Here is a 22,780-nt window from a genome sequence, read left to right on the forward strand (position 1 = left end):
GGCTGAAAGAGAAAAAATTGAGAGGAAAAACAATTGCAAACTAGGGAAGAAAAAGGAAAAGCCTTAGTAGCTTTAGTGGGTCTGCTTGCCCCAAACAGCCTGCGATATATATAGGAGCAGCAAGGGCTACCTAATGTTCGGTTCATTTTTACACATGATTTTTCATGTTATTCACCCACTATTTTGAGTTAGTTCTTGACATTTTATAGCTTTTTACTTCTTTTTTGTGTTTTAATAGGTTTTACTTTGGTTTGTATGAAAATGAGCTAAAAGTGCATTATTTGATATAAATTCTGTTTTTGTTCATTTTCGTAGGTCAACTTCGTGGCCTTGGATCAGCATGTTCCGGTCCTTGGATGAGGTGATGATCTTCATAAGACTTGTTCCAATGGATGTTGACTACAACATATCCAAATTTGAGCTCCATTGGATAAGTATTGCCTATCCAACCAATCCAGCATGTTACCACAGCTCTAGAAATCCGAGTTGGCCAGTTTTCACCTCCACTTAGTGTGATCTTACTTCTACTTGTTACCATGCCTTTCGTAACAATATTTTACTTTAGTTAAGTGGAATTTTCTGAGAGTATATTTGTGAGGACAAAACTTCATCATGAGAGGAGACAAGAAAACAAAGGCAAAAGTGTGCCATGATGAAAAGGAGGAGAGAGAGGAGCATAGAGAGGAATCAATTGACTTTGGGGCAGCAGCTAGGCAACGGATCATTCATTCAGTTTTTATTACAATTTGCAGAGACTTTCTAAAAGCTGGGAGCTAGAGAGCTAGAGGAGGAAGACAAAGTCATCCAAGCAAGAAGTGGAAGAGATTTCCACCATTGAAGACCTTGAGCTTCCACCTTCACAAAAGCTGTAACTTCTTTCTAGTTTTATTTCGAATTTGTGTTTGAAATGATTATGAGGAACTAAACTCCATAGCTAGGGCTTAGGTTGAAGCCCTAAACATGAATACCTTATTGTTTTGATGCTTGAGTGTATGAATTTCTAGATATTGTTGATGAATTCCAATTCACCAAATTAATCTATCCTTGATGTATGTTCTTCTTTGATTGATCACCTTTGAAAGCATGCTTCTTGAGATTGTTGGGATTATGTGTATCCTCATGTTATCCTAAGCAATAAATGGATGAAGTAAGAATCATCCATGTGAATTGGTTTCTTGAATACCTAATGTAAACACCATGCTATTAGGATTCTTGTGATGTTCATATTCTCTTTGAACTTAATGGGTTCTCCTTGTAATTGAATCGAAGTACGAACCATACCTAGGTTCGGTTATGAGGAGGGCACAAGTATTGTAGCACGAACCATGCACTTTACGTATATTAGAGAGAATCAATGCGTCTTGAGCCACGACCCATGGTCTTGATTGCGAACATCTTCATCAACACGTTTAGAGTTCATCACTTGAGTATTCATGAACTTGGGTAGAATTGTTTAGGGTGGATTCCGAAACCCTAGTGTTTGTTACATTTTGATTTCACATCTTGATAATTCATCTCTTCCATTCTCATTTAAATTCGAACTCCATTTACTTACATGCAATAGAAATAGATCACTTGAACCAAATCAAAACCCCCCCCAATGTGTGTGTGAGTTGCGTGTTTGACACGTTACGTGTCTTTGTTACTGAATTTTATTTCTTTCTGTAATTGTTTTGGACTTTTAGTCCCCGTTGTGTTCTTCCATTTTCTGTGCTGAATCCAACCGTATAAAGAACGTGAATTTTGGACGTACGGTTGGAAAGTTATAGGCAAAACACTGGACAGAGGTCGAAACTGAAAAACAGAGAAAACGAATCTGCCCAGAAACGACCGGTCGCTTTTACCTGACGACCGGTCGCTTTTCAAGTCAAATTTTGAGTTTCGAATCTGCCCAAAAACGACCGGTCGCTTTTACCTGACGACCGGTCGCTTTAGCACTGTTCATAGGTGATAAATGGGTGATAAAAGGGTGATAGAAAATGCTGTTTGTGTTTTTGTTTAGTTTTCTTGTGTTGTTTCATTTCTTTTACACTTCTTTACTCATTTTTAGTTTCCATTTTGCATTTGTGCATCTGCCCAAAAACGACCGGTCGCTGGTCACTGTTCACAGCACAATTCTTTTTTTGTTTTGTTTTGTTTGTTTCTTTTATATTTCTTTTTAGTTTCAAATTTTCATTTGTGCATTGTGGTGTGTTAGTTAAGTGTTCTTTTTGTACTCGAATTAGAACTTATAGACAACCGACAAGTTCTTCGTGGGATCGACCCCGTACTTATACAATCTATACTTCGATAGATTCGTGCACTTGCGGGTATTTTTAATTGGTTGTTTGCACATTAAATTGTGTCCTTTTAGGAATGCAACACTAACCAATTCTAGAAGATTACATCCTAAATAGAAATTTATTGCTCTTACAATGCAGGAGATATGAAAATCAATATAGACCATTTTGGTATATTAGTACATTGCTAAATTTATGAAGAGAGAAGAAGAAGAGGAAGAATCAGAGAGAGGAAGAAGAAAAGAAAAATAAGAGAGGAAGAAGAAGAGAAGAGAGAGGAGAGAAAAGGAAGGAAGAAAGAAAAAAGAAACGGTTTGGGAAGGAAAAGAAGAAGAAAATAGGAAGAGAGAAAGAAAAAGAGAAAAAAGAGGGGCACGGGCCTGGGAAGGAAGGAAAGGAAGAAAGAAAGAGAAAGAGAAAAAAGAAATGAGATAAGATAGTTTTAGTCTTTAAAAAAATATTAGAATTTTTTATTTGTTAAATTATACAATTTTTTATTGTTTATAAATTTGTCTTAAAAAAATAGCAATTTTTAAAAAAAAAAAACTGAAATGAGCAAAAATACACTTGAAAATAACTCACATATTATTATTTTCAAATTGTACTACCAGACAAATTTTATTGTTTTTATTTTCTAAAGATGTTTTCTAATTAATCTACCAGACGCATTTTTAATTCCTGAAAATGCAAATTCGTTTTCTTGTTTTCATTTTCTAAAAATATTCTAAGAAAACATTCTCCGAAAACGTTACCGAACATGCCCTAAACCTGGGAAGTGGTAGCAGAAGATAAGAGTGTGTATATATAAATACATACGAAGCACTGGCGGATCTACAGAGGAGCAAAGAGGTGTAGCTGCACCTCCTCTAGCGGGAAAATCACTTTGAGAAGCTGGAAATGCCCCTCTGCTACTACCCACACTAGGTTATTTTTAGAGTGTGTGTGAGTGTTAGCAAGGTCTAAAATATCGATGGTATTAGAAATATCGGAAGTCCAAAAACACAGAAATATTGATGGAAATATCGGGATATTATCGGTATCGGTAAAAATTGAATAAAAACCACGGAAATTGTAAGAAAAACTTGGAAATTTTTATTGAAACTTTGCAGGATATTTATTTAGTCAATTATCTATTGGTTTATCACAAAAAATTGGAAGGAAATGCATTGCATGATGGATTTAACTGATTTAAGTTGATTATATAGCGAGCTGGCAAATACTGTAAGTGTAGAAAATATGTAGTAATTAATGAAAGAATATTAAACACACCATAATCATTTATATATAATGAATTACTACAATATTTTACACTTTATACATTGCATGGTAAGATACATGAGTAACTTAGTACCACATAGAGTTCCTATGAGGTTCAAAATTTTCACTATCTTCATCATCTCTATGTGTAGAGTAAGTATATTTTGAAGAGTAGTCATCAAATGATAAATCCCCAAAATAGTTTTGCATGTAATTGTTAACATGCCACCCATATGGATTCGAGATTGGTTGACGTTGTCCATAAGCAAAATCATTTGAAGATTGAGTCTCGGATTCTTTCCATGAGTCGCTTGATTCCATCCCAACAGGAATGGGATATGAAGGGTAGGGAAATGATTGGTTATGAGTATAACCATAGTTACTACTTCCTACTCCAACAGAGTCCGAAGTTATAGATAACGAGTCATCTTCTTGACTTGACAAAGTCCCCTTGCCTCTTTCTCTACGAGTCATCTTCTTGACTTCACAAAAACATAAGTGATATGGTGGTTAAGGTGTTGAAGGAGTAAAATGGGAGGGGTTCGAATCCCTCTATGCGCAACAGGGGAGGCTTTTCAAAAAATTTCATGTATTTTTTGGGTTTCGTATCGGGATATTATCGATAATATCTCGATATATTGCCCAAATCATTCATAAAAATGTTGAAGTTATCTCCCCGATATTATCAGGATAATATCGGGATAATATTGATACATTGACGATAACACCATGGTTAGTTGCTAAAATATCGGCCCCCCAAAAATCAGATAATATCGCCGATAATATCGATATTTAATACCTTGAGTGTTAGACACATCCATTATTGTGTTTGTTCAAAGTCCATCAACAACAAGATTATAGGGGAATGAGTTATTCACAACATGAGCATCGTCCAAGTCTTTTGCCAAGTATTTTTGTTTTCCTCTTCTATACAACAAACTTTGAAAGAAAAGAAAAGAAAAGAAAAGAAAAACAAATGCTTACGAAAATAACAATATTGGGTTGAGAGCCAACATTGTGATGGGCTACCATTGAATTTGCCAACAGAGCTAGTGATTTGTAGAAATGGCCCCTTCACCCACAACCCCTTAATTATAGTATGTCTGATTTGGGTTTGGATATTGGGCTAGCATTTTGTTGGTGAAAAGTTAACAACAAATGTGAGAGAGAATCATGATGTTCATTTTTCTTTCTTTTTGTGATGCTTTGCGTGAGAAACATATTTGGGGATCCATATTTACAGGGAAAGTAAGGCCCAGTTTGGGATTGCTGTCACTTTTAAAAAAAGTTGCTTCTACTGTGCTTTGAAAATAATTAGCTGTAAAGTAAAGCAGGTCCATGTTTGGTAAACAATAGTTTTAAAGTGCTGTTAATACAAAAAGCAATGTCAAAACCGTTTGGTAAATTTTAATATAAAATTGTTGTAACTGTGAATAATGACTAAAATAGACATGATGTCGAAAGTGTTATGTACTAATCATGTGGTGGTGGTGGTGGTGATGAAGGTGGAGTTGGTGGTAGTGGTAGTGGTGGTGGTGGGGATGGCGGTTGTGGAGGTGGTGGTGGTGTGGTGGTGGTGGAGGTGGAGGTGGAGGAGGTGGTGGTGGAGATGGTGGAGGAGGTGGTGGCAAAGGATGAGGAGGAGGAGGATGTGGTGGTTGTGGCGGTGCTTGTGGAGGTAGTGAATGTGGTGGTGCAAGTGGTGGAGTTGGATGTGGAAGTGGAGGTGGTGTCATTTTTAAAAAATGAATGATGGTATTTTGGGAATTAAAAAAATTCATTAAAGGTTCATCTCTGTTTCTTTTGAAAGCAGCTTTAAAAAGCAACTCATAGCCTGCTTTTAAAAGCTGCTGTCAAAAGGCCACTGCTTTTAAAATAATCGGGATATTTTATTTTTACCAAACACCTTAAACTGCTTAACTTTAAAGTGAAGCAGGTTTTTGGAGAAAAAAAGCAATCCCAAAGAGGGCCTAATTCTGCTGCTGACCTCCTTGCGTCTATTGGGATCACTAAATCTTTGGGGATCCATATTTAGGACTTCCCCCCTTCTGCTGTGAGAAAATCAATGTTTAATGACTTATGTTGGGTGTCTACACCTAGGGCTGTTCTTCGGCTGGAACGGATCGGAAATAGGAGTTCTGAATTCCGATCTGAAAATTTTCGGAAGTCATATTCAGTTTCGATGCCGATTCCGAAATTTCGGAATATAATAACACCATTTCGATGCGGAATTTTCGGCAAAGTCAGAACTTTCGGAAATTTAATCTTTTCAGAGTTCTTGGAAGAATTTCGAAGGTCATAACTAAAAGCAATTTTAATAGGAAGACTTGTAGAAACTTTGATGTAGACTTGCAGTGGTATTCCATCAGTATTGTCGTTTAGTTTTTCAATAAATAGTTTCTATTATTGCCGCGAAGAAGAGGAAATATGGTCATGGAGAGAGAGAGAGAGAGAGAGGAGGAGGGGGATGAGGAGGAAAAGAATAACGAAGGAGAATGGTCGGGAAGGGTGAGAGAGAGAGAGAGAGAGAGAGAGAGGAGGAGGGGGATGAGGAGGAAAAGAATAACGAAGGAGAATGGTCGGGAAGGGTGAGAGAAAGAGAGATGAGAAGTGAGAAGAAACGTCTGGATGGAGGAAGAGGAAAAAAGGTGGGGCGGCTGGAGAAAACAAAGGAAGGAAAACAAATATAAATTAGGGTTTCACCCTAAGATTTTTATAATATTTTTCGAACTCTCCAAATCAGTTATTAAATATGTTTAGTTTACATGTATTTCACAAAGACTCCTCTTGCTATGGTAGTCTGTTAACAGAGTTGCAAGTGAGTGGCCTTGGGTTCGAAAATACCACTTGTAGATGATTTTCGGAATTTATAGATACATTCTGATTCCGATCCGAATTTTATCGGAAAAAACAAACTTCGGCACTTTTGGATATCGGAGGTATTGGAGTCGGATTTTTTTGGAAAATTTCGGACCGGAATCTGATTTTCCAATACAATTTACACCCCTACTACCCCCAGATTTGTTGTTGATTAGTTTTGTGCTGGGCTTTAGCCCTCCTCTTTACCCAAAAAAAAAAGAAAGAAACATATTTGGTGGTTACTAGGTCAACATTACCAGAAGACAGTTTTTTGAAAATAGAAACTGGGACTTGGGTTTGCTCTTTATGATAATTATCACTGTTTCATGATTTCAATGAACCAGAAGTTTTTTTTTTGGGGTGGGGGGATTAAAAGGGAATGGCGTTCCAAAGAGCCTATAAGAAAGGAATGGTTCTTTGGATTTCCTTTGCTTTCTCTTGCAGCAATGTTGGGAATTAATGAGAACCTATTGTTTTCTTGAAAGATGACACCCAACAAAGAAAGTAGGAATAAAGTGGAGACTCCAGATGGAGAAAGCTTGAAGCAACCGCTAAAAAAGATGAAGGTTCTTCAAAACAAATTAGGCATTTCGATCTAACACACACAAAATTAAACGTTCTCTGGCTTCTTCTAGGATCCCAAACTTTTTTGTCTCCCAATTTACACTAATTTTAGAGCTTCATCTATATTCAATTTCGAATCGATGTCTATTGTTCCTTGGGAACGACTGAAAGTATTTATTCACAAGCAGAATCCTATGGAAAGATCCTTAGTTTCTCCCTATACAATAATTAAAAAGAAAAAAAATTCTTTCAAAATGGTAATGGTATCTGTAATTAATGGTGGTATACGATAACTTGGATTCTTAACGGGTTAGCTTGTTTAAAGCACATTTAATATTTTATATATTTTTAGAGAAAAATAATATAATATAGTTATATTTATATCTTAAATTAAGTTTAATTATTTCATTTTTGAAATTATGTATTTTAAAAAATCAGTGTTTTCTTTATAAATAAAATAATGATTTTGGTCTTCAAAACTTGCTAAATAATATATTTTATTTATTGCATTGCCAGCCTAGGAATCAACCACATATATAAAATGAAATGTTGCTAGAAAAGAATTGCCGAAATTTTGCATTCCATGTGCCAAGTTATAAAAATGCTAAACAAATAAAACGAAGTGTAATGAGCGCAACAATCTTTGAAGTGTGCTTATTATTTACACCAAAGCATTGAAGATGCTCTAAACTCGACGAAATTTCCTGCACTGGAACTCTCTTTACTACGTTACTTTTTTGGTAAATGGCTTTAATTACTGTCTTCACACATGCCAGAGGGGGCATCGTCCGAGGTTTTGTCAAGTCCTTCGTAATTGCTGATCTGTCAATTTTTTTTTAAGACTGATTTGTTGTCTATAGAAGTAAGTTTGCCTATATATAGTGTAAGCGCACATATAGCTCCGCAGATTGAATACAGTTGCCCCGATTGCTAATCTTCAACTTCTTAACCTTCATAACTATGAAGATTGGAGTTTCCGGGTGAAAGTGTACCAGTTAGCAGAAGATGTTTGCCAAGGCTTTACATGCAATCCAGACGTCTTGTATTTATTATTTGTTATGCGTTTAGGACTCGGTCTATTTAATAAACGGGTCACGTCGGACCGTTGATTTAAGAAAATCATCAATTCCGGCCTGAGTTCGAGTTTGACTTATGTATTGTTTTTTTTTTTTTTGTTTTTTTTAAAAATAATTTTTTTTATAACTTTATTTAAATATTTTTTACAATTATGTATATACTAATAAAATTTATTATTTGTTTAAAAAAAGTCAATAATTTTATTTAAAGTACATTTAAATAGAAAATAGCTAGATTATACATATGTTTTTATCTTAAATATTTATTACCCTGAATTTTTGTCAGCAACCTAGGTAGAGGTTCTACCACCAAAGATAGTAACAAGAAAAGTTGGCTTTGTGAGCGGTGGTGTAGAATCACAGACGGACAGAGGCAGTGGCGAAGCCAGAATTTCTTGTGTGTGGGGGCCTCTTACAAATTATAAAAAATCAAAAATTTGAACTCACAATACATATGAAAAATAGTATATATATATATCACATATGTCAAGAATTATATTGCTTATTGGTTGCAATCATAATTGTCCTCAACAAAGGGATAGACAAATGCATTATGAACAAGAAAAATTGCAAGAGATAGACAAATAGTAGCGATTTAGCAAATATCTTTAAAGCTTTTCCCCCCATTAAACCCAATAGAAAGAAAAAAATCAAAATTTCACAAACTAAAAAAAAAACCTTAGGTCCCTTCATGCATTCATATCATACATGAAAAAATATTTTATGTAAAAATATTGACTAAGTATGAATTTTTTTTTTTGGAATAATCATTTTCTCAAGATAATTTTTGGCGGCTTTTATTCCTTACACATCAAATAAGAAAACTTGATTTTATGGGATTTTAGTATGAAGTATATATTGACTTAATGAGCCATCATTTTTAGCCTAAATCGTATTTTGCACTAAAACCGATTTTTCATATTTTGATTTGGTGGGAATTTGATTTTCTAGTATTTTTATTTGAATCCAAATAGGGGGTACTTCCTAATTTACATTGTAAACTTAAGTAAATGGAATAATATAAAAATAAATTAAAGTAAAAGGACAAAGAAATTTACTTAAATGTTGAAAATGGAAATAAGGTAATCTGTACACCTGGAGTGCACCACTACCAGCTGAGCAAAGGGGCAATTTGAAGCACCTACTTGTGCCTTAAGAAGTCCATCACAACACATGTGGGTACATATCAAAACGTAAAGTATTTGAAATAACACACATATAGAAATACATAACAGTATATTACTTTTAAAATATAAAACAATTGAGTGGGGGCCCGTGACCACACTGGTCCCAGTGTGGCTCCGCCCCTGGACAGAGGGATCAAAGTTACTGCGAATCATGAAGACATTGAGATACCGGAAGAAAGTGATTCAGAAGATGATGAAGGAGGTCCCATATTTGCTGTTTTTGGAGAGTTGGCTAAGGCCATCTCCAACCATGTTGGGGCTAAACTCAAATTTTCACCCTCCAAAATACAACTATTCATGTATTTTTAGGACTCAATTTTTTTTTTCCTCCAACCTTGCAGACTCATAATTTCAATCCGCAACTTTATTAAATTGTTTAAGAATGATTAACTCCTAAATTTTTTTTTTGTCATTAATTTTTCTTGACATTATTTTTGTTTCAACATTCGTGATTTAATTTTCTAAATATTTTAATCTAAAAAATTGAAATTCCATAAACATAACCTTTTTTTTTCACTTAAAATGAAAATGAAAATGCCATTTGTAGAGTTTGAGAGTGGGATCTCATTTAGATAAATTTAAAAAAATATTATTTTAACCATTTGATCTTCTTTTTCTCGTTAAAATCAAGTTGAAATTTTTTTGGGCCATTTATATCTATTTGAGAAAGCTTGAAAAATCACAAAAAGTTGGTTCTCATTGCTTGACACGTGGCCAGCTTTTAAACGATCCAAAAGATTAGATAAAGAATTAATAAAAACAAGAAGATACATAGTTGGATTTCAAAGGGAGCCATTGGATTCCAACCTCCCTTTTGATGTGAGCCTTCAATGCATCCCGCAAGTTGACTTTGTCCTGCCATTCTTTCACGTGCTGCGCAAGTTGGCTTCGACTTGGGGCCCACAGAAATTCCGCAAAGACTGGAAAGTTGGGCCAAATTCCGCCCAAGATTTCAGTTTGACCCAAATTACCACCCCTTATACATGGTTGGAGAATATTTTTGGGGTTATAATCCTAAAATTTGGGTTTGGCCCTCATGGTTGGAGATGGCCTAACAAGAGAAAGGAGGCTGAAAAAGATGAGGCGGAGATGGTGCTGCTGCGACCATCTTCTTCTTATTTTTGTGTTTTTATTTTGTTTTGTTTTGTTTTGTTTTTTAATATTTATAAAAATGAATTACTTCTTGTAATACGAGAGTTCCTAGTCATAAGAAGAATGGGCCCTTTGTTTTTTTTGTTTTTTTTTCATTGGAGTGCCCTTTGTTTAATTTTTAACTCTAGCACATTTACATGCCCAACTGTCATATAGGCATCGTCCAAGTCTTTTGCCAATTAGTTTTCTTTTCCTCTTCTATACAACAAACTTTGAAAGAAAAAAAAAAAAAGAAAAGAAAAAGCTTACTAAAATAATAATATTGGGCTGAGACCCAACATTGTGATGGGCTACCATTGAATTTGCCAACAGAGCTTGTTATTTGTAGAAATGGCCCCCTCAGCCACAACCCCTTAATTTACCAGAAGACCGTTTTTTGAAAATAGAAACTGGGACTTGGGTTTGCTCTTTATGATCATTATCACCATTTCATGATTTCAATGAACCACAAGGCTTTTTTTTTTTTTTTCTTTTTTTGGGTCGGGGGGATTAAAATATTATCTTGGTCACTATGGAAAAGTAAAAGGGACTGGCGTTCCAAAGAGCCTATAAGAAAGGAATGGTTCTTTGGATTTCCTTTGCTTTCTCTTGCAGCAATGCTGAGAATTAAAGAGAACCTATTGTTTTCGTGAAGGATGAAGATACCCAACAAAGAAAAAGTAAAAGAAAGTAGGAATAAAGTAGAGGCTCGAGATGGAGAAAGCTTGAAGCAACCCCAAAAAAAGATGAAGGTTCTTCAAAACAAATTAGGCATTTCGATCTAACACACACAAAATTAAACGTTCTCTGGCTTCTTCTAGTATCGATTCCAAACTTTTTTGTCTCCCAATGTACACTAAATTTAGAGCTTCATCTATATTCAATTTCAAATCAATGTCTATTGTTCCTTGTGAACGACTGAAGGGATTTATTCACAAGCAGAATCCTATGGAAAGGTCCTTAGTTTCTCCTTATACAATAATTAAAAAGAAAGAAAAAAACTTCTTTCAAAATGGTAATGGTATCTGTAATTAATGGTGGTATACGATAACTTGGATTCTTAACGAGCTAGCTTGTTTAAAGCCCATTTAATATTTTATATATTTTTAGAGAAAAATTAATATAATATAGTTATATTTATATCTTAAATTAAGTTTAATTATTTCATTTTTGTAATTATAAATTTAAAAAATCAGTGTTTTCTTTATAAATAAAATAATAATTTCGGTCTTCAAATCTTGGTAATTAATATCTTTTATTTATGTCATTGCCAACCTAGGAATCAACCACATAAATAAAAATGCTAAACAAATAAAAGAAAGTGTCATGAGCGCAAATCTTTGAAGTTTTATTAAACGTGGGTGTGTTAATTAAGTTCGTTACCTGAGTTAATTTGAACAAATTCATTATTTTTTGGGCTCATTGATGAAATGGAAAGAGCATGTACTTCAGTTTGCCATTTCATACAACAAGTAAAAGTGTATTTCTTGTTTTACGAATTGAGCAGAGTACTGCCTAGTATTGTGGCGGTAGCAGATATGTTTAACAATACTTTGCTACATTTAGCAACAAGTTTATCCCCACTTACACAACTTTTTTTTTTGGTCGAAAACCACTTGCACAACTTAATTATATCCAAGGTGCAACATTGCAAACGCTGAGACAATTACAATGGCTCCATGTCAGAGTTCACTACTACATTTTAGCCCTTGCGCGACGGTTTTTTGCGCGACGGAGGATAAATCGTCCCACATAGATATTTTGCGCGACGGGTAACATAAATCGTAGCGCAACATTGTACGACAAAATTAATCGTCGCGCAAATTACTGTTTGCGCGACGAAAACAAAGAGCGTCGCATAAAGTAGCTGGGAAAACGCGCGGAAAAATTTATTTGGCGGTGAACTTTGCGCGACAGTATTTCTCGTCGCGCTAAGATATTTTGCGCGACAAGTAAAAACTTTCGTCGCGAAAAAAAAAGGCGCGAAGAACGGACTACTGTCGATAGCATTTCGCGCCAAAAAATTACGCGACAGAGGATTGCGCGACAAACATTTCGTCGCACGTTGTTTGTGCGACGAATTATTGTGCGACGGATAGAACTACATCGTCGCGCAAAAAATCGATGTTGACAGTACCTTGCGTGACTGGGAAATAACCTTTGCGCGACGGTGACGTGGTTTGCGCGACATATGTTGAACTAATTATTCGTCGCGCAAAACGGAAGAATCTTGCGCGACGACAGAGGTATCCGTCGCGCAAACCCGTCGTCTATACTAAGCTTAGCACGTCCATGGCAGAGGCAAACTGCAGAAAAAATTGCAGTTTGCCTCTGCTGTTGCTGCATCTTTCTCAAGAGGTTTCGGCACACAAAATTCGTCATTTTCATTTCGTTTATGAGTTGAGCTACTTCTGCCTCTGATACGGTCATTAGGTATGCATTTTTTATCGTTAGTGTAAAAATTTTACTGTAAATTCATACTAACACCATTAATTTCTTTGTATATAGGAATATTATATGTGATTAGCGATTGGAGGAGAACGATTTAGAAGGTATTTTCGTTGTTTTATAATATAAAATGTATTACATTATATTTATATTGATTTATGAAATTATGTTTATAATATGATGTTAAATTATGAATGTACGTTAATGTACAAAGTTAATTGAAATTAACTTTGTACATTTTTTTTTTTATAAAGCTTAGTTCCCGTTCGAGGTTAGTTGGACCGCGCATGGGTGGGTAAACCACGACTACGGTCCAATTAATTCTTGAATTGTCCCATATTTTGGACAGTTTGGAAATGCATAGTCATGTCCCGTAGTTTACAGCTACAGGATTAGGTTTCGATTGTGGAGATTTCGGTGTCGTCTCGGTACGTTCTTCGGGTGGTACGTAGGTATTTTATATCTACGGTACACCTCAAGAACTGTACCGAGATGCTGCCGAAATTTATCCACGTCGAAATCTAATCTCATGTAGCTGTAAATTACATGACATGGCTATGCATTTCCGAATGGGATAGGGCCCTTACCGGAGGCATAAGGAAAGATTTTGTACGAATACAACATGATTGTTGTATTGTGATTGTGGTTCCAGGAAAGATGAGCAGGAGGTGGATACAAAACCCGGATAGGTGCGCATGCGAATACTTGGATGAAATCGAGGATTTTATTGACTTTGCACGGACACACAACCCAGGTGCAACTAGAATCCGGTGTCCTTGCAGGAGGTGTAACAACATGTTGTGGAAGACAATTGAACATGTTCGATTTCATTTAGTAAGAAATGGAATGATTGAGACATACAGCACTTGGAACCATCACGGGGAACAAGTAGACATCGCTTCGTCTTCAGGGGCCACAAGAATGGACAATGTTGAACCTATTGTGGATCCTAATGAACAAGTCAGGGATATTATACATGATGCTTTTCCATTTGCATCGACCAGCAGCACTCAGGAAGGAGAAGATGATGTGCCTACACCAATGGACAGTGCAGAGTTCGAACAGTATGAAAACCTGTTAAGAAATGCCAACCAGGAGTTATACCCGGGGTGCGAGCGCTTTTCCGTTTTGACGGCGATTGTGGAGCTAATGCACGGGAAAATAAAGTATCGTATGTCGAACTTGTGTTTCGATTACTTTTTGGGGGTTTTCAAGAAAATGCTTCCAACAGACAATTGTTTGCCGAAAGATCACAGACAGGCACAGAAGATGTTGAGTGGTCTTGGATTGGGTTATGAAAAGATCCACGCTTGCAAAAATAATTGCATGTTATTCTATAAAGAGTATGAAACGTTGGATACATGCCCTATATGCAATGAATCGAGGTTCAAACAGACATCTCAGAATAGAATGAGTAAGATTCCACAAAAAGTCATGCGTTATCTGCCCCTGAAACCAAGGTTGCAGCGATTGTATATGTCGACGCATACTGCCACAGACATGAGATGGCATAAGGAAAAACGGGTAGACGACGATGTGATGCGGCATCCTGCAGATGGGGAGGCATGGAAAGATTTCGATCGAACGTTCCCCGAGTTTGCTGCTGATCCCCGAAATGTGAGGTTGGGACTTGCGACTGACGGTTTCAATCCGTACGGGGTTCTAAACCAACACCACAGCACTTGGCCGATTTTCGTATTTCCATATAATTTGCCCCCTTGGAAATGCATGAGAAAAGAGTACATGATGATGACTGTTTTGATAACTGAGGATCCTGGCAGGTCAATCGATGTGTACTTAAGGCCGTTGGTTGATGAGCTCAAAGATTTATGGACAAACGGGGTGCGCACGTACGATAAATCTACTAAGAAGATGTTCACTTTGCGGGCGGCAGTTATGTGGACTGTGAATGATTTTCCCGCATATGCAATGGTTTCGGGGTGGAGCACAAAGGGTTATATGGCATGCCCTGTATGCAAGGAAGATGTAACTTCCGGTTGGCACGCTGGAAAAGTGTGTTACCTTGGGCATCGAAGATGGTTGCCATGGGACCACGAGTGGCAGGAGAAGGATATAGAGTTCGACGGGAACAAAGAGCGTCGCGCAAAACCTAGAGAATGGTCCGGTGATCAGATCTTAGAACAGCTTAACCATTTGGATTTTGCTCCGTTTGGGAAAACAGTTAGTCGGACCAGACCTGCTACACATATGAACTGGACGCACAAGTCTATGTTTTTTGAGCTCCCATATTGGTTGAAACTAAAATTGAGGCACAATCTCGACGTTATGCATGTTGAGAAAAATGTGTTTGACACATTGATGGGAACGATTCTAGATATCAAGGGCAAGACAAAGGACACTCCGAAAGGGCGTCTTGATTTGGAAAGAATGGGCATACGAAAGGGTTTATGGCTGAAAAGGGGCAGTGATAAAGCTATACGGGATCTTTCATTTTTTTCCATGAAACCGAATGACAACAAAGAGTTTCTACAGTTCGTATCGTCTGTAAAGTTTCCTGACGGGTATGCTTCTAATATCGCACGTTGCGTGAGGGTTGACGGGGGTAAATTTACTGGACTCAAGAGTCACGACTGTCATGTGTTTATGCAACGCTTACTTCCTGTGGGGATTCGACACCTATTGCCGGAAGATGTAGTCAAGCCAATCATATTGTTGTCCAGATTTTTTTCCCAACTGACGGCAAAAACGTTGCGAAAGACAGACATTGATCAGTTGCGCCAAGACATTGTCCAAGTCTTATGCAAGTTTGAGATGATATTCCCTCCGGCTTTCTTCACGAGTATGATTCACGTGATGGTTCACTTGCCAGAAGAGGCATTGCTTGCTGGTCCAGTCAACTATCGCTGGATGTATCCAATAGAAAGGTATATAATCATCATCATTTGTGTATGCATCATTATCTCATGCTTACTACTTGCTAATTTCGGTTTATTTTGGCAGGCTACTCGGAGAGCTGAAAAAAAGCGTACGCAACAGAGCGAAGCCCGAAGGATCAATTGTAGGGGCTTGGGTTCAATATGAGGCGCTTACTTTCTGTGGAATGTATTTAAAGGATGTGGACACGGCTTTCAATCGACCTCAGCGCAATAATGACGGAGGTCTGAGAAATGAGCAACTTTCTGTTTTTGCCCAAAGCGCACGACCCTTTGGAGATCCTGTACGAGGAGAATCGTTTTCCAGAAATGACATGGAGGTAGCTCATTGGTTCGTATTGAACAATTGTGATGAGATATTGGCATACTTAGATGAACATGAAGAAATGATGAAGCGAGAACATCCATCACATTTGTATTCCAAGAAACACCGTGAATTGTTTCCACAATGGTTTTTGGAATATGTAAGTTATAAGTGTTTTCTAATTCATATATATATATATATTGTGCTATTACATTTTTCCAAACTAACCTATTTCGGTATTTTTTTATAATATTAGGTGAATAAGTTGAAATCAGAGAATTCCCCCACTTACAGTGAAGAGTTATATAACTTGGCATTCGGCCCACTCCGAGCAGAATTGTTCTCAGGTTGCCATGTTAACGGCGTCAAGTTTTTAGGTCATGCACGAGATGACAAGTTGTGTACGCAAAACAGCGGTGTCCATGTTCCAGGTGGAGGGGAAAGTACAGACATTGATTTCTATGGCAAACTCACAACTGTCGTGCAATTGCTTTACAAAGACCGATACCAAGTGATCATGTTTAAGTGTCGATGGTTTGATACGAACCCAAATAGGCAGGGAAGTATTAAAATCGATCATGGGTTACTATCTGTGAACATGAGCAGAACTTGGTATGATGACGACCCTTACATTTTGGCAAACATGGCAAAACAAGTTGTGTATCTAAATGACCCTAAAGCGGGGAACGATTGGAAAGTGGTTCAGCATATGGATCAGAGGAATGTGTATGATATACCAGAACTAGACCCATCGGACAACGACGTCGACGTCGTTGACCAACGTTTAGACTCTTCCATGGAAAATGATGCACATACACTTTTCGATACAAATGTTGTTCAAGAACCATTTCAGATTGACGGAGTGTCTTCAAGAGAAATACCGATTCAGTCAATTACAATTGACCTCGGTGATCTTCCACGATACGATCCAACCATGGGGGACGACAACGACGATGATGTACTTATGGAGGAGGCGGAGGAAGAGGAGGAGGAAGAGGATTGGGAGACGGATAGTCATGATAGTGATGATAACGAAGGTTATTATAGTTCATCTGATGAATAATGTAATTTATTTGTAATTTAACGACATGTACATGTTCATCTGATGAATAATGTAATTTATTTGTAATTTAATGAAATGTACATGTTTTCTCTTTGTGTCAGTAACTTTTCCTAATTAACGTCATATATTTGCATAGAGTTTTGTAAAAAGACAAATGAATAAAGGTATAACAAAATACAAATATAGTATGAAAAAATATAAAGTTTTCTATGACAATTATATGCTTTATCATATAAATATATGATATCCAAACCATATAAATATATGCTTTATCACGTCCCCTAAAACAAGTTGTGATCATCTTTTGCATATATAGTAAATACGAATATAGTATCAACAAATATTTACACTAAATATCAATTTAATTTTTTTAAAATAAAACAAAATTTTGCGCGACGAAAACATCTAATAGCGTCGCCCAAACCCATTTGCGCGACGATTATCTCCGTCTCGCAAGAATAATTGTCCAAAAAAATTTACAAGTGTCCGGGAATAGTTTCGAAGTGTCTTTTGCGCGATGGACAACACCAGCGTCGTTATAGTAACCCTTGCGCGACGATATGTTTCGTCTCGCAAGGTTAATTTTCCCAAAAAACACAAGTGTCAGGAAAAAATTTAAAACTGATCTTTGCGCGACGACATGACGAATAACTCGACACAAAAATGTTTGCGCGACGAAAAATAATTGTCGTGCAAACTATTTACAGGCGAAATATTTCACTTCGTCGCGTAAACCACTTTAATTTTTTAAAAAATATTTCTATACATGACACTTAGGAATTTTAACTCAGTATTCACTAGTATAAATAATTTGAAATGAAGATCAAACTCTGTCATTGGATACATATAGGGTGAAGGAGTGTATCCGTAAAAAATCTTCGAAATCGGGGTAAAATTGACCGTTAAATCGTGATTTTTCCTTTATAACCGTTGAAAACTTTTGTCCCGTTACGCAATCTACATACCTTTTTTTTTTTTCGATTTTCGGCGTATACGATCTCTAAGTAGAAACAAACAAGTGTGACGGTTGGATCGATGAAAAAAGTTTTCTATAATGCGTATATGATTCACACAGTATAGTCACTAACTATTAAAAGTTTATATATAAACTTGTTAAGTAGAACATAAGATTTTGTGATATCCACTAGTGTAAATAATTTGAAATGAAGATCAAATACTGTCATTGAATTCAAGTTGGGTGAAGGATTGTATCCGTAAAAAATTATCGAAATCAGAGTAAAATTGACCGTTAAATCGTGATTTTTCCATTATAACCGTCGAAAACTTTTGTCCCGTTACTTGATCTCTACACGTTTTTTTTCCCCCATTTTTGGTGTATACGATCTCTAAGTATAAGCAAATACGTTTGACGGTTGGATCGTTGAAACTAGTTTCGTAGAATGTGTATGCTATGAAAACAATTTGTTTCAAATTTTATAGAAGAAATTGCGCGACGGGTAACTGTCGTCGCGCAAAACATGTATATGCGACGAACACAACTTTATTCGTCGCGCAATGGGATGATGTCGTTTAGGGTTTTATGTGATCAGGGTTCAGAGTTCAGGGTTCAGGGTTTAGGGTTTAGGGTTTAGGGTTTAGGGTATGATGTTTACGCGACGGAAAATTTTGTCCCCGTCGCGTAAGGTGGTGAAATTTTTGGCGGTTCAATTGCCGCTACTGCAACGACGTTGCGCGACGATGGGAGTTTATTTCGTAGCGCAAAGTTAATATTTTCAGTTTTGTGCGAAAATTTTAATCGAAAACGCACCGTTTAGACACTTTACTGTTTTGCGCGACGAATACTTTATATTTCGTCGCGCAAAGGTCTGATAATAATTCGACAGTTTCAGACCTTCTGGTTCATTCTTGCCGCCGCTGTCTCTTCTCTCTCTCTCTCTCTCTCTCTCTCTCTCTCTCTCTCTCTCTCTCTCTCTCTCTCTCTCTCTCTCTCTCTCCTCCGGCCACCACCTCAACTTTCCACATTAACGACCGGGCGATCACCGCCAACGGACTCAGACCTTTCCGAGCCGCCGCCGCGACGATTGGGTTCGAGAAACCGGCGGGAATTTATCCGGTTTTGGGCGAATATCTCCGGCTTCGTTCTCCCTCCTCCGGCCTCCAAATCTGACGACTGAGGTATGCATTTCCCCCTATTTTTTATTGTCTAGCTGATGGTTGGATAGGATTTGTTAAATTTGTAGCGTACGTTGTCTAATTTTGTAACTAAGATTTTGGCCGGATTTCGGGATGAAATTCCGGCCACTTCCGGCCATTTTTTGGCCCAGGTCCGAGAAGAAAACTGCCTCTATTCGATGTCCTGAACCTAGGGTAGGAATATTGGCCCTTAATTTTGAGATTTTTCCGGCGATCGTTATCGCTTTTTCACATACATGCGCTGCTGCCGCGTGTGGCAGCGCTATGGAACTATAGCAAAATCACATTGTGTCCCAATGCGATCCACTAGTTGTCATGAGCGTGTAGGTGTGTTCGGTTTCCAATTTGGATACCGTTTCAGCCTCGAATGGATTTCGCCTATTGTACGATTTAACGGTTTGATTTGTTCGGACCATTGGATGAAACTCAAACTCATGTATGATGTACCTTGTATGTCTAGGATCATATAGGATTCAACGGATTGTGGATTGGAGTCCCGGATACTCGGAAATCGCAAACCGTACGCCAACATATATGCGTTAATTAAATTTGTAATATTGTTAAAATATGCTTAGTTTATATTGGTAAATTTGATTTATTTGTATGTTTGTTAGCTTAGTTTATATAATGACCCTAAATTGGAATAATTTTTATGTTTTATAATTAATGAAGAATGTTTTATATTTTTGTTATATTTTATTTGTTTTATTTGTTATATTTGTTATATTTGTTATTAGACGTTGACTCTATTTTAAATGAAATGAAATAAATGTTATATTTGTTATTAGATTGGTGTATTACAGTAACTATTTTTTTTAAACTTTGGTGCTTGTTTTTATTGCAAGATGTCAAACCTAATCAGCAGAAGTCATAAGCCGGTGCAACCTTCACGTAGTTTGCCTCCCCCGACTATGATGTCACCGGCCTCTGGCCCACCACAGTTGCCCGACTTGCCAGTGGGTCCCAGTGCCCCCCATGCGCCGGCGTCATCAGAGTCATCAGTGGCGCAACCAATGAGCGCCAGGCGGCGTCATCGGCTTTCCAGCACCACCGACGCCACTTCGAGCGGACCAGGTAAAGATTTCCTTCAACTACATATGTTTCGTACCAATATTTTAGTCAAATTAAACTAACATTAATTTCATATTTCTTTGCAGCCAAGAAGAACACCCGGGGACCGTGTCGCCAGTTGGCTACATCGAAGGTCACCCGGGTGAACAACTCTCGTATCAACATCAGATACGACGATCGTCATCGGGCTGCCCCAACGGCAGACCAACATAGCTCATTGGCGCACGATGTTGGTGCAGTCGTTCGGACCTATTGTCCGATGAAATGGAAGTCTTGGAAGGCCATGCCTGATGCGGTGCATAACGAGATGCATGGACACCTGTCGGTATGTATCTTACATTTTAATTGTTTTTCCTTCCAATTTTATATATTTTAAATATTTAATGTATGTAATTATTTTATTGTAGATGAATTACAATTTAGAGAATGTCAACGATGAGTTGTTGGGGTACATCAACAGACTCTTCGCTGATAGGTACAAGCAGTGGAAGAGCGACCTGCACCACCACTTTCAGGCATTTGATGATCCGCAGGTTGCTCTTCAGGAGGGTTGCCCGAAGGAGCTTGAGGGGCGGGAGGATAGTTGGCAGTGGCTCTGTGGTCATTTTCAGGAGGCTGATTATGTGGTATTTTTTATATTAAGTTCAAAATTATTACACGTTTCTTACTAATGATTTATGTCATTTTTTAATATTTCATTTCAATTTCAAATAATACGTTTTAATTTTTGTATAACAGAAGATGGCTAAAGCAAATAAGGGCAATAGGGAGAAGAAGGCTCTTCTCCATCATTCAGGTTCCAGGCCCTTCTCCTATAGGATGGATGCGCGACGTCGGGTAATAATAAGTTGTTTTTATTTAATTTTTAATATGTCATTAATGTTAATTTCTTTTTTTTTTTTGTACTAACATTTTTATACTCTTGTTCAATTTAGGAGGGGTCCAAATTCCCAGAGATTGACGTCTTCGGCGACGTTTATGTTCGACCTGGGAATGAGTTGGCGGAGTCCCTTCATGTAAGTACTCTTTAATTTTAATGATTATTTTACGCGTTCAAGTTTCATAGTTATTATATAAATGTTTTTATTTATATTTTATGTTATGTTAAACAGACGACCATGATTGAGAAGAGCCAGTTGGTTCTTCAGGAGTCCGCCTCCCAGCTTCCTCCCGATACGCCGCTCGAGTCTGTGGCTCCTCCACAGGATGCAGGGTTTCAGATCTTGACGGACACCTTGGATCAGACTCTAGGGAGGCGGCCAGGGACATACTGTCGAGGGATGGGGAATGCCCGGCGGCGGGAACCTAGATCCCGTTCATCGTCGCAGTCAAATAGTGTTTTGACAGCAAAGGTGGCCCAGCTTGAAACCCAGATGGCACAGATGGCTCAGATTATACAGTCAATGGCCCAGTCCGGCGTTCCCGTACCATCTTTTGTTCCCCCGTCCACCTCTGCGCATGGCCACCAAACCTCTGCCCCTGTCCCCAATGTCCAGACCTCCGAGCCGCATTTGCCAGACGAGGAAGTAGATTTAGCTACATTGTTTAATTAGTTTTTTACTTTCTTAATTACATTTTAAATATTTCTCTTGTATATTATACATTTATATTATGTTTTAAAAAACTATTTTCTCTTCATTACATTTTTCAATTGCAATTTGATTTAATTATAAAAATAAAATAAATCAAAATTCTTTTTTTTCACATAAATTAAAAAAAAAAATTAATTACTAATATTTGCGCGACGAAAAATTGACCCGTCGCGCAAATCACGTTTTAAAAAATAAAAAAACCATAAAAATATATCGTAAACGAATATAATCCTCGGTTTGCGCAACGGACGTATTTGTCCCCTAAAGAAAATGCGACAAATAAATCATTGTCGCGCAAGGGTTTGAGTCACGATCCTTATTCATCGCACAAGGTATTTGCAACGACGAAATATTTATCGCGCAAATATTGTTTGCGCGACGAATATATGTCGTCGCATTATGTTCATGCAACGTCTGTTAATTCGTCGCGCAAAAAATATTTGCGACGGATTGAAGTGTCGTCGCGCGTAGTTGCTGCAACGCCTGTACTCTCGTCGCGCAAAATATTGAGCGACGGATTGTTTGTCGTCCCTGAACTATTGGCGCAACGAAGGGTATTGCGCGATGATATTTTATAGTTTTGTCGCGCAAAGTCTAGCGTGACGGTATTTGCGCGACTGATTTTGCGCGACGATATATCTGTCGCGCTATTGTTTCCGCGACAGATTTGTTCTTTGCGCGACTATTTTTGATTCGTCGCGCAAACGCTAAAATGTAGTAGTAGTTTCTCCCTATATACATACTTTCTCTATTGTAACAAAAATAATTATTGTCTTCACATGTTATTTATATTTGGTACTTAGAAGACCGATATGAGAGTATCATATAAAGTAGTCAAGGATTTAGGAGATTATCACAGTTGTAATTGCTTCGGTTACATCTTTGCATTTCTATTCGATGA

The 22,780-nt window shown here is 37.4% G+C and overlaps 1 protein-coding gene across 1 annotated transcript; it reads left to right on the forward strand.

Moving 5' to 3' along the window:
* Positions 1 to 13,842: 13,842 nt before the first annotated feature.
* LOC110744592 (uncharacterized) lies at positions 13,843 to 20,759 on the forward strand. The gene is made up of 6 exons (XM_088250679.1): positions 13,843 to 15,686; positions 15,763 to 16,159; positions 16,256 to 16,831; positions 20,062 to 20,290; positions 20,374 to 20,612; positions 20,748 to 20,759. Exons 1-6 carry the CDS (start codon positions 13,843 to 13,845, stop codon positions 20,757 to 20,759), a joined length of 3,297 nt encoding a protein of 1,098 aa, XP_088106805.1.
* The last annotated feature ends 2,021 nt before the right edge of the window (positions 20,760 to 22,780 follow it).

The sequence above is a fragment of the Prunus avium genome, chromosome 3 (assembly GCF_965620075.1).
Source record: "Prunus avium chromosome 3, drPruAviu1.hap1.1, whole genome shotgun sequence".
Classification (NCBI taxonomy): domain Eukaryota; kingdom Viridiplantae; phylum Streptophyta; class Magnoliopsida; order Rosales; family Rosaceae; genus Prunus; species Prunus avium.

Excerpts from the sequence above, each read along its gene's own strand:
- LOC110744592 (XM_088250679.1), top strand. The coding sequence starts at position 13,843 with ATGGACAGTGCAGAGTTCGAACAGTATGAAAACCTGTTAAGAAATGCC. Across the intron at positions 15,687-15,762 it reads TGGATGTATCCAATAGAAAG|GCTACTCGGAGAGCTGAAAA; the intron begins GTATATAATCAT and ends TTATTTTGGCAG. Across the intron at positions 16,832-20,061 it reads ATACACTTTTCGATACAAAT|ATGTCAAACCTAATCAGCAG; the intron begins GTTGTTCAAGAA and ends TTTTATTGCAAG.